Source organism: Branchiostoma lanceolatum, chromosome 15, assembly GCF_035083965.1.
Source record: "Branchiostoma lanceolatum isolate klBraLanc5 chromosome 15, klBraLanc5.hap2, whole genome shotgun sequence".
Classification (NCBI taxonomy): Eukaryota; Metazoa; Chordata; class Leptocardii; order Amphioxiformes; family Branchiostomatidae; genus Branchiostoma; species Branchiostoma lanceolatum.
This window is the reverse complement of record NC_089736.1, coordinates 10,986,614-10,998,396: the sequence shown is the minus strand read 5'-3', so window position 1 is coordinate 10,998,396 and position 11,783 is coordinate 10,986,614. Positions and strand designations below refer to the sequence as shown.

Below are 11,783 nucleotides of genomic sequence, written 5' to 3'. Positions count from 1 at the left end.
AGTCAACAAACTTCAATTTGTCCACAATATTTTTTGTACTGTTTTTCTGAGGTTTTGTCAATGAAAAGTAACAATTTCTTATGATGTTCAACACAATGAGGTTTAATTGAACCTCCTTGGCCAACATTAATGCATTTGATCTGAACCCTTCCAAGATATACAGTGAATACTCCCTTTACTTATGTTACCAGAGATGTTACATTTTGGAATTAAAATCATTTCTGAACTCAATACTTGAGAGTCGTGATTGGGATGTATGAATGATGACGTCTAAAATATTCACTACGCAGTTCTATCTGATAAAACTACTAGTATTCTTCTACTTGATATATAAAAAGAGTTTCTGATTGGTGGTTGAATAAAATACCGAGTTCTAGTACGCCCCCTCAGCAATGAATGGTATGACCCACAAAAGTGATGACGTCAGGAATCAACACAACTGTCTTGGAAGAAATGTTCGAGCCATATGAGCGTTTCTCTTATGCTTTCTATAAGTTTCACTGACTCCCTGAGCTTCATAAGTCCCATCTAAGGGCTCAAGTTCTTCTTGACACACATCTTTAGTGCACAGTACTTAAAACTTTGCGGGGAAACTCTAGCGACGGTCTGGTTTCCATGGTAAACATGGCGTCCCACCTGGAGGTTGAAGAAGATGTTTTGGACTTCAGAAAGCTGGAGCGGGAGCTTGCGGCGGCTGTGGAAGCCGACCACAAGTACCAGCGGGAGAACGACGCCAAGTTCAGGGCCATCAAGCAACAAGTCGGGTCGTACGATGAGTTCAGGTAAAGTATTTCTGAAACAGGGTCGTGCCCCCCTCCCCATATCTCACCAAAACAACACATAATTTTTTGTCACGAAGGAACTTGATTTTGATGTCATCAGTTGTTGGCATGCTCTAGTTGTTTTGAACGTCCTCTAAGGCACTTATAACCGGCATGATTATTTTGTCATACCCTATATGTCATTTTGTGCCATTTGGAAAGTAGCTTTTGGGGTCAGGAAAAGAAATGTGTCATCATAGTGAAATAGAATTATGTGCAGTAAAAATAGGTAGATATTTTATTATATTCTTTTATCATTTGGTGTCTCCATCTTTACCCACTGCTAAAAAACATAACCCATTGTTGTCTCTGCCTTATCAAATTTCCCTAGCCTGAGTGCACCCTAGGAACTATAATTTAAACGTTAACTAGGATGACCCCTGTAATAGCCTTCGGCTAGTTGGGTAGCCCTGGCTGTATTTTTTTTAGAACCAAATAAATCAATTAAATCAACTAGGATAACACTCAGGCTAAAATTTCTCCTAAATCTGCCATAACATCCGACACCTTTCCACCCCAGGGACATCGTTATGGCTTCCCACCTGCGACCCTTGGAGAAAAAGGACAACCTTCAGAACATGGAGGTGAAACAGCCGTGGAACGTCCACGCCACCACACAGGGGGACAGAGAGAACTCTGCACAGCCACAGATAAAACAGGTCAGCATTAAAACAGAATAGAAATTTGAATCTGTTGGCCAACTGAGCAACTCTCCTTACAGATGTACAACCATATTATCGTTGATTCAGGTTGTCTTAAGGGAGCACACCCCGGTTTATTTGGGGTTTCAGTTGGAGGCTGCGCACCCTCAAGTCTAGGTAGTGTCTCTTCCAGGGAATTATTCCAAAGTAAATCAACAGTGTATGGGGTGAAAGCCTATTCCTTCCGCTACATTAGACCAACTGAGTTTTGTTTCTTCAACCTCTCTAATTTTGGTAAATTATAAGAAAAAATCATAACTTTCACGTCAAAAATGATGCGCAAAATTTGGAATTTTCGCTTAGGATAAAACTGTTGCAGCAGTAACGACTGATATTGTCAGAAAGAGGAAAACTTAGTGTATAATCGAGCCAATTATAAAGAAAATTCTAGTACTTCAATTTCTTTAATCATCCATGGCGTGGGACATGTCAACATCACCCACAGAACGCAACAAAGGTCAATCTCGGGCCAAGGGACATTTCACTATCAACGCGGATGGATATCCGGAAATACGGCTCGGACCGAAACGCAAATTTCACCCAAAACACACCAATTCATACCCTTTTCAGCCATGCTAGTACTAGTATCTAATATCAGTTCGAAGCACATTATGATAAATGTGAACTCAAACCCTGCCCCTCGAAACCCTTTCGTCACTTTTTTGTCGCGCACTTCCTCGGACCCCGGTCGCGGAAGAACTGGGGTGTGCACCGTTAAGCAACTTGCAGCAGTTTTTGCAACTTTCAAATGGTGCACTTCTTTCTCTCAAATTCAATGTAGGTTACCTCACTTGCAAAAGGGGGCTGTCACAATTGACTACTAGTATATATCAAGTCCGTATGAGGTCCGTATCTTAATGCATGTTTTGGCTAAGGTAAAATATCGTTTTCTCTTTAACTGTAGGATGAAGAGAAGCTGCCCAAGAATGGTCACGAGTTTGCTCGCGACTGGAAACGCTGCTGCAAAACTCTGCCAGACAAGTACAAGTTCATCAAGAAGATTGGTGGAGAACAACTTGCCAACATCTTTAAGAACGAAATCAGCTTTGGACTGCTCGGAGAAATCCTCACAGCACTCAACGACTCTTACTTGCAAGAAGACTCTGGTTTTGTGTACCAAGTCTTAGATGGCTTAACGAAAGTTGGAAGATTTGAACTGTCTGTGGATTTCCTTAGCTCTAAGGAAAGTCAGGCTGTGAAGGAGCTTTTGGCAAAACTTACAACTGATCTTTCAGACAATGATGGGATAGAAGAGGTTAACAGTAGCTTAGATGCACTGAGGAAACGGTATAAAGTTTCATCATAGTAGTCTCAGTTTGTGCACTGATCCTTGAAGGTAAAGCATTCTAGAATAGACTCTGATAGAATTAGTACTCAAATTGCTGTAGGCTACTTAATGTTTAAACATTTAAGAACTGTTATCTTCGTGAATATTGTGTCCATTTGATGATAGAATAGAAACATATATACTGATCATGAAGGAAACATTAAATTCCTTCTGTAATTATTACAGGCCACGCAAAGTACATATCCTGAATGGCATCCTCTAGCTGCCTTCTTTTAATGCTCAGTGTTGGCAGGCAAGAACAAATGGCCCAAAGATCCTGGCAGATATGTATCTTGAGTTACACATTTAACTGATTATATTCATGAATTAAAAGATGGAAGATCCCAGCGTTGTAAGCCATGTACCAAAAAGCGCTGATGAGAATCCTTACGAGTGTTGGCACAGGACAGCTGAATCTTCTTCCTTATCCCTACACGAGACTCAAAGAAGAAAACAATACAGGTGAAAACCCCTTCAAGTGTGACCAGTGTGACTATTCTGCTCGGCTACAAAGCAGCTTTTGACTATCATCTCAAAGCAAAACACACTGGAGAAAAATCCTACATGTTTGAGGTGTGTGGATACGGGACAGCCTCAAAGTCTAGCTTTCATTATCCCTACATAAAAGAACTAATGCAGGAGAAAAGCCCTACATGTGCGAGGAGTGCTGGTACAGGACAGCTAACAAGTATTACTTGGTTATTCATTTTAGAATGGAGAGAAAAACCCTACATGTGTGAGAAGCGTGGGTACAGGGCAGCTCAAAAGTCTGACTGATACCATCATATGAAAGATGAAAATTCACACTGGAAAAAAATCCTACACGTGGGACCAGTGGGACTATTCCACAGGATGAAAATACAACAGTCAACGTCATCATCTGAGAATGCACACAGTCATTGGTTTTTCTAGGAAAAAATTGTGATTCTGGAGTCGTTACGAGGTTAGGAGCGGGTTTGCGGAAAAAGCTAGCCCTGTCTACCTGGCCTGTCTACCCTGGCTATCTACCCTTTTTGGACCCCAAGGGCATGCATGGGGTTTTTGCATCTGATTGAATTTTCTTGAGGAAAAACTGGCTCAGTGGCTATCCCAGCTGTGGGTGGGCTGGATCATACTGCTGGAGGATAGGGACAGCTATGACTATGAGCAACTCCACCAACATTGGAAGAAAATATATTATTTGTAAACAAACATCTAAGTGCACAATAGAATGTACTTGAATTGTTAAACTAGATAGAAGGGGTATCAGATATAGGATAAACAAAAAAACCTGATAGGATGGTTTGTCAGAACAGCAGCTGCTAAAGATTTCGTCAGTATCAGCTACAGTAACCCCCAGGAGTGTCAGACGTCTGTTTAGAATTTAGCTGTTGTGACAAACAAAGGTCCTATTGTTGTCTGGCTCATCCTACAATTTTTCTTTCTTCCTTGCATTACCTTCTATTTCAATTTTTTATTTATTTCAGGTACATTTTATTGTATACAGTACTTGGAACTTTTTTTCCGGTCTTGGTGGAATTGCTTACAGCTTCACCCCCGCCCCAACCCATCACCTATAGGCATTGTCTTCCATCCATATCACACACATCTGGAATTGCATTGACCCAGTTTTTCCTCAAGGAAATTCCATTAAGGCCAAACCCCCATGCATACCCTTGGGGCCCAAGAAAGGTAAACAGCCAGGGTAGACAGGCCAGGTAGACAGGGCCAGCTTTTTCCGCAATCCCGGTTAGGAGCAACCAAATGGGGGATAGTGTGATGTTGGAAACATGTGGATTTCTAGTTATTAAGAAACAAATTTCATTAAACCATTGTTTGGCCATCAGAACTGTGTTTAACCAAGGAGGTTTTATATAGTATAACCTCCTTGGTTTATCTAATAATCAAACATTTTTTTGACGTTGAATGGCTGATAGTGTCAGAGCTTGCAGAAATTCTCATTTTGAAAAGGCCGCTGCTGGGTTGGATGCTGCTGTCAATCGATTTTGGTTGTTCAGGGGAGGGTGAAGGCCCATTTGGGACTGCAAAAAAGTGGTTGCTGGTTGGGGAAGACAGTTGGTTGCTTGGGAGAGGGTATGTAAAAATGGACGGGGCTGTGTCCTCTGACGGCAGGTGGTTGCCTGCGCCAGGTGGTTGCTCAGCAAGGTTTGACTGTACATTGTAAAGAACCATTCCTGTTAACTGACCTGATCTCGACTTTGACCTCCCATAGTAAAGTCACCTTTTAAATCTCGTGTTCGACCTTTGACCCGTGAATTTGACGTTTGACCCACATGTTGGAAACCTCCTGTCTTGGTTGTATGATGACCTATATCATGTAGGAAATAAAATTTGGAAAACTCTCATTGTTTTGTGTTCTCGCTCTCTAATAATTATGGGGTTATCTATATCATTTAATTTTTTTAACAGCATTTGCTTGAGAAAACAGTCTACAGGTCAGTCTTTTTACCATACCTAAGAGATTGTTTATAGAGATAACGTTATGTATTTATATATTTATAATATGTTATGCTGTACAGTGTACCTATGTTGGGGGGGGGGCACGACGAATGTATTATTTAAAGCAACCTGCAAGCGGTCTGCCTGTTTGCAGCTTAGACGTCGAATCAGCACAGGGGCAGACATGTATGCACAGGATACTTTAGATCACACTTATCAATCATGGCCAATCAATTGTCTGCCTTCTTTTATAACAAAAGGGATTATTGAGGGTTCAACATACACACAGGCGCCTCTGCTGGGATCAACACTACGTTCATTGCAAGTTAAGTCGATCTCAAAGAGTTGCATGACGCTAAGCAACATTTCCTTAGGTATATAGTAAGATTAGAAGCTATAAAAGCTTTGTTATGCCATCAAATTTACCTTTATTGCATAGTTTCCCTAGTTCTCTGCGCTCAACAATAGAAAACAACACATTGGCTGCAATCTGGCAATAGACCCCTTTCTCTCTGCGTGTCAACGGCGCCACTATGCGGATTATGAAAGAACGGCACATAAGTAATGTTGGCAATACGATTTTCCATTAGATATTTAAGAGCGACCCCTAGCAGTCGATGAAATAAATGCCGCAGATCAACTAAGGCTTCATGATAGCTGCATATTGATTGGTCAATAAATTCTACATTGACCAATCAGCATACAATAGTTTCTGATGTGCGGCAGCATCATTGATAGTATTATCCGTATGTGTATGAAGAGAACCAACCAGCATTCACATTGCCCTCGAACCGAACAGCACAGTATGTATCCGCGACTGAGCGGTAAGAAAAAATAGTACGACCGAAATCTTGGAACCGTTTGTAAAAACTTGAACATGAAAGCCAGCGAGGCATTAACTTTACTGCATGGTAGTATAATAAGTCGGCTTTTAGATCGTGCGAATAAGATTATGAAGTTTGGCCAGTCGACGTGCAAATGGGCGCGGGCGGACCTTTACAGCTGACTGGGGTGAGTCGGTTGCAGTTCCGAAAGAAATGGCTTGAACTTTTTCGTTTATCAACCTTGTAAAAGGCAATTATGTACCCAAACAGGCTAGAATAAGAGTTTGCAAGCGGGCACATACTAATATGAACGTTAATATGTATGAAATAAATGGCGCAGATTGACTAGAGCATAATATATCGCACACTGATTGGTCAATGTATTCTACTTTGGCCAATCAGCATACAATAGTTTCTGATGTGCGGCAGCATCATTGATAGTATTATCCGTATGTGTATGAAGAGAACCAATCAGCATCCACATTACCCTGGAGCCGAACAGCACAGTATGTATCCGCGACTGAGCGGTAAGAAAAAATAGTACGACCGAAATCTTTCAACCGTTTGTATAAACTTTAACGTGAAAGCCAGCAAGGCATTGACTTTACTGCATGGTAGTATAATAAGTCGGCTTTTAGATCGTGCGAGTAGGATTATGAAGTTTGTCCAGTCGGCGTGCAAATGGGCGGACCTTTTACAGCTGACTGCTGAGGTGAGCCGGCAGAGGGCGTCAAAATGTATAACAACCATAACCTTTTTGTTTCGTTTACACTTATTTTTCGATTGTAGTCTCAATTCAGCATACTGATTTGTCGTGCTTCTCTAGTGAATCATACTATAATATTATCCACGTCGGTGTTGGTCACTTTGTGGGCTTTAACTCTAGAAATTCCCATAGCCAAAAAAAACTGTGTTCTGCTGCCTTGACAGGGTAAGATGTAGTTCTACTTTATTCCGCTAAGTGAAGTGGCGTCCTTGTACCGCAGCGAGTTGCCTACTCGAAATTGCTTGAACTTTGCCGAGGGTGCCACTTATCAGCCTTGTAACAGGCAAGATCAGTTTACATGCGGGTTTGCATTCATATGAACGTTCACATATATGTTTGTTTCGATCAAATGTATTTCCAGATACAACGGAGGAGAAAGGCTCGAAGCCAAAGGAAACACGACCGAGTTGGAAAGCCCCCTAACTTCCACTGGCGATGGAAACTAGGAATGAAGCAGATGCTATGACGTGGGTTATGAAAGACGCCGCTTAGCGACTGAAAGATGATGTGCAGCAAACCTGTCCGTCACCTTGAAATGCTCAAGGCTGAATCTTTGCAAGATATTTGATATAGAAGGTAAACAAATTTAAAGTGCAAAATTGTTCGTGAAAGCTTTCGAAATGTAGCGTGGAACAAGACACACTTTCCATACATGTATTTTACATGCCTCTTCAAGTGAACAGAAGAACAGAAAAACCTTTAGGTTGATATTTGCAACAAGTATTTATTCTACATCGATAAACATTGTAGGCTGGTATCTTTCATGTGATTTCGCTCCTTGCAGCCAATCTAAAAATCAATTACACATTTTCGACACATACACACTCCAATTATTGCGCCATGGCGATAAAAGCAACAAAAAATTATATATGGATTTCAAACCCCTTTACGAGCCTTTCTCGTTTCGCCATTCCCAAAAAGCCGAAATCCGCGAGTGGAAGTCGCTCCGTTAGCGAGATACAGGCCTTTTTCTAAGGCCTATTAAAAGCAAAAAAGATAAGAAAGGCAGACAAAGAGGCCTAAAACACGTCTAAAGCCAGCCGGAGCCGAACCTCTGCTTGGAGAGTAGCATAGCAGTGATGGTCTCTATTCCGCGGAGTGCCGATCAGTGGGTTGGCCGCTAGGAGCGCGATTTACCACTACCAAGTGGATTCGGGGTTATTTCGTTTTGGGGGTGTTACCTGGACCCAAGGTGTGATAAGTGGGTTAAAAGGTGACTTTTCCCTCCTTTTCGCCCCCCCCCCCATTGGGTCAGCGCCCCCAAAACGCCAGGCTATCGCGAGTCCATTTTGATATTACAGTCAACGTCAGCTTTCAGAACGGTCCGAAGAAATTTAAAAACATTGAATCAATTTTGGTCTTGCCTTCGAACTGAGTGATTGTCTGTAGTGCTTGGAGTCATATTCTATCCGCTAGCGTCGTACCAATTTGTGACAAATATGATTGTCAATACACTTCCAAACACTAATAAATTGCCTGTCATTCAACTACCTGGTCGAACCATGACCGCAGCGAACGAGGAACGTGGGGAGTGGTTGCTAGGCAACCCCGTAGGTCACTGGGTATGTGCTGACCTGGCGCTCACTTGGCAATCTTCCCAACTGAAACTGGCAAAGACACAAGTGTAGCCTCCGTTGCAGGCTTCTCCCACGGCGATTTTTCAACTTATTGGGGCCAGATTCTTTGGCTGGGGGGCCGGATCTGCTTGAGGCCCCGTATCTGCTTGGGATGTAACGGCTACAGGACCCCAAGCCGATCCGGTCCCCAAGCAGATCCGGCCCCCTAGCCAAAGAATCTGCCCTCGATAAGTTGAAAAATCGCCGTGGGAGAAGCCTGCAACGGAGGCTAACAAAAGTAGTGGTATTGATGGAAAGGAAATATCCTGGATTTGCTCGCAAATCTTGTTTTCTAATTGTATCACTCGAATTTCGACAGGACCCGTCTTTCTGTTTTGACTTACAAATCCGAGTTTTCAAAGAGAGAATTTTCAAGAGTAGTTATATGTATGAACAAAAAGTTGGACCAATATGCTTGAAAACGGGTGGACCAGTTCGAAAACCATATATCTTTACAGATAATTATAGAAGTATAAGAGTAACAGTTGACAAAATGTAATATTTTACGCATTAAGCTTGAATGATTGAAAGAATAAATGAAAGAATTCGGAACTTTCATCACCCCTACCCACAATTCCTTGTGAGCCAATGAGAAAATAGCCACATATCCGTCAAAGTTTTACTTTTATTACTATCCCTTTTTACAATTTTGTTTTGGTCATTTCTAGACGTTTGGCAAGGAGGCATGGGGTCTGGCAGTCTATTGACCTTTATCTTGTTAGTTTTGAACACGTGAACACAAGATGGGCGGTACGTGGGCGTACACGTGGAACAACAGCCTAAGGTTGCTCAAAGTCCACCTGCTAAGGTCAATAAGTTCAGGAAAATTACGTCACTTGTTTTTAATGTAACCTACTTTTTTTACATATTGACCGTAACGTCGGTGCCATTACGGGGAGGGGGATACATATGTTAACTTTCTGCAAGTAAAAGAACCCAACACGTATCGAGAAGATTTGTGGTGACCCGATGTTCTTGGCAAAAAAAGGGTCCCATTGTACTACTAGCCGGACACTGACAGCGATAGATTGCACTAATTGCACTATTTCTATCGATAGAATGTCTTGTTTTCACATTGAAAATTTAAAGAGAAAGGTGTTGTTGTTAACCGTTATTATCCGTCTATTGGTTTAGCTAGATCACACGCAGACAGGGCCGCAGTAGTACCGAACTAGTCGGTGACTATTATAAAGAGCTAGTCCAGGACAATACAGGACAGGGAATTGAGATTTTTGACACAATAAAAAATGCACTAATAAACGTGCACATGTATTCATAAGACTACAGTAGGTTACAGCGAAAAGTCAGAGACAGTGTTACAGAATGCGGGCTCGTAGACATTCCCTAGCCCCCACCAACCCTTCCTTTGGGGGTACGGATCGTAGAATTTCAACCATTAAATTGATCGGGAGAGTCAGTCCACGGGAAGGTTAACATTTCCCCTCGAATGAAAACCTGTGGAGGCCAAACTCTCATGGCAAATATTCTCCCTATAGCCGGCGTAGTTATTTTGGCAGAGACTAGACATTCCCAGAGTTTCCCTTTGAAGGAGCCAGTGGCGAAGGCAGTACGAGTGACAGCAGTAAAAGAGTGTTCCGGAGTGATGTGGCTCTGTACCTAATGTCTCAGTTATGGCAATATTCTCCACAGTTACAACATGCTCACAGCTGGAGCTACTACGGGGATTCAATAACGATTATTGTAACCTTTTCAAAAGAGATAGGTTACATTCTATACCCCTACACTGATGTTATTATTAGCATTTTGGCTTTTGTATGTCAAGTTGAAAAACCTTCAACCATGGTATTACATATTAAAGCATTGATCATGCTTCGAACAACCCAAGTAACTGGGGGGTAGGGGGGTAGGGGGGGGGGGCACTTTGATCATGAGAGACCCAATAATCATTATCTGCTTTATCGCTCACGGAATCACTTTTATGGTTACAGTTTGTACTTGTGTGTATTTACGTGATGCACGTGAAGTAAACAACCCGTGTATGCACCTGTTGCACAAAGTACGGCCAGAGGTAGAGGGCCACGTGCGTAGGGGGCACGTTTTTCACTCAGTCTACCCTTTGCTTTTCAACTGACGCAAGAATGTTAAGTCTAAGTTCCTGTACTGAAGCCATCCGGTATTGTTTTTTTTTATTCAGCGGAACATGTTCAGACTGGTGAACAATATACATTGTTGGCCTGGGGGAAGTTAGTCTTGGCACATGGCTGCGACAGTTCGTGTTGGTGACGCGTTACCGTTGTGAAAAACAAGAGAAAAGACACATCTGTGTGTCACGTTGTGCGCACATTCCAATGGCTTCTTCTATCTATTACCTTCGTGAAGGAGGTTCACTTCCTACGGGGGTATTACGGTTGATTGTGTCTGTGTGTTCGCAGCGATAACTCAAGATCCCAAGATCCCTTTGATGCATTTGCATGTACTTTGGCATGCGGTTTGCAATTATGGGCCCGGTATCGATGACGCATGTTGGGCGCCGCAGCAGTATTTCTAGATAATGTAATAGCACAGAAAGACACCCCAATCTTGAAGGTGTGGTACAAAATAAACAAACAAACAAACAGTCCACAGTCGTCGACAGGAAGCTGGGGCTTCTACTAGCTACTCCAAGCAGAGGTTAGGCTCAGACTTGCAACACTGCCTTGTGTTACAATATAAAACTACACGGGACATACATGGAAACAGGTTTTGACGAAATTGTTTTTCCTGGTAAAGAGGGTATCAAACACCTTAAAGCCCACATCACAGACACCATGATAACTTCGCAGAGGCTTGTGTCCTATGTATACGGACTCCTGTTGTCCCTCGGCCCACTTGTGTTTTTGGCACAGTTAGGCTGAACATAGGGTTTTTGGATATTGGAAAAACCTGAATGAAAGAGACGAGCGACTTGGAATGATCAGTTATGTGTGTGTGTGTGACAATAATGTAATACACTTGTCTATAGTTGTTCGTTTGTGTGTCCCGGAAAATCCATGATTTTACCTTTCGAAACGACAGTTAAAAAAATACAACCTATCTCTAAATGATGTTAAATCAAACAAACCCGCATAAACCCTGAAGAGACCCTCGGAAAGTCAACTGTCCAGACAGTGTGTCGTGAAGGAAACGTACATGTACATATAGCCTCCATGGAGGCTATGCTATAGCTCATTATAAGCTTCGATATACTAGTACTAGCCGTATCAACAACTGTCTTCTAGAGGTAGTGTGGAGCACCTGTTACACTGCCGTCTTTAACTTGCGTTTTACCTGCGGCTGTAGAACACAGTAC

At 42.3% G+C, this 11,783-nt stretch overlaps 1 protein-coding gene across 1 annotated transcript; it reads left to right on the top strand.

The window, feature by feature from the left end:
• The first annotated feature begins 396 nt into the window (after positions 1-396).
• Positions 397-2,993, top strand: LOC136420793 (coiled-coil domain-containing protein 103-like). Its single transcript, XM_066407896.1, has 3 exons — positions 397-782; positions 1,342-1,480; positions 2,427-2,993. Exons 1-3 carry the CDS (start codon positions 616-618, stop codon positions 2,826-2,828), a joined length of 708 nt encoding a protein of 235 aa, XP_066263993.1. The 5' UTR covers positions 397-615; the 3' UTR covers positions 2,829-2,993.
• Positions 2,994-11,783: the final 8,790 nt, after the last annotated feature.

Excerpts from the sequence above, each read along its gene's own strand:
- LOC136420793 (XM_066407896.1), top strand. The coding sequence starts at position 616 with ATGGTAAACATGGCGTCCCACCTGGAGGTTGAAGAAGATGTTTTGGAC. Across the intron at positions 783-1,341 it reads GGGTCGTACGATGAGTTCAG|GGACATCGTTATGGCTTCCC; the intron begins GTAAAGTATTTC and ends TTTCCACCCCAG. Across the intron at positions 1,481-2,426 it reads CACAGCCACAGATAAAACAG|GATGAAGAGAAGCTGCCCAA; the intron begins GTCAGCATTAAA and ends CTTTAACTGTAG.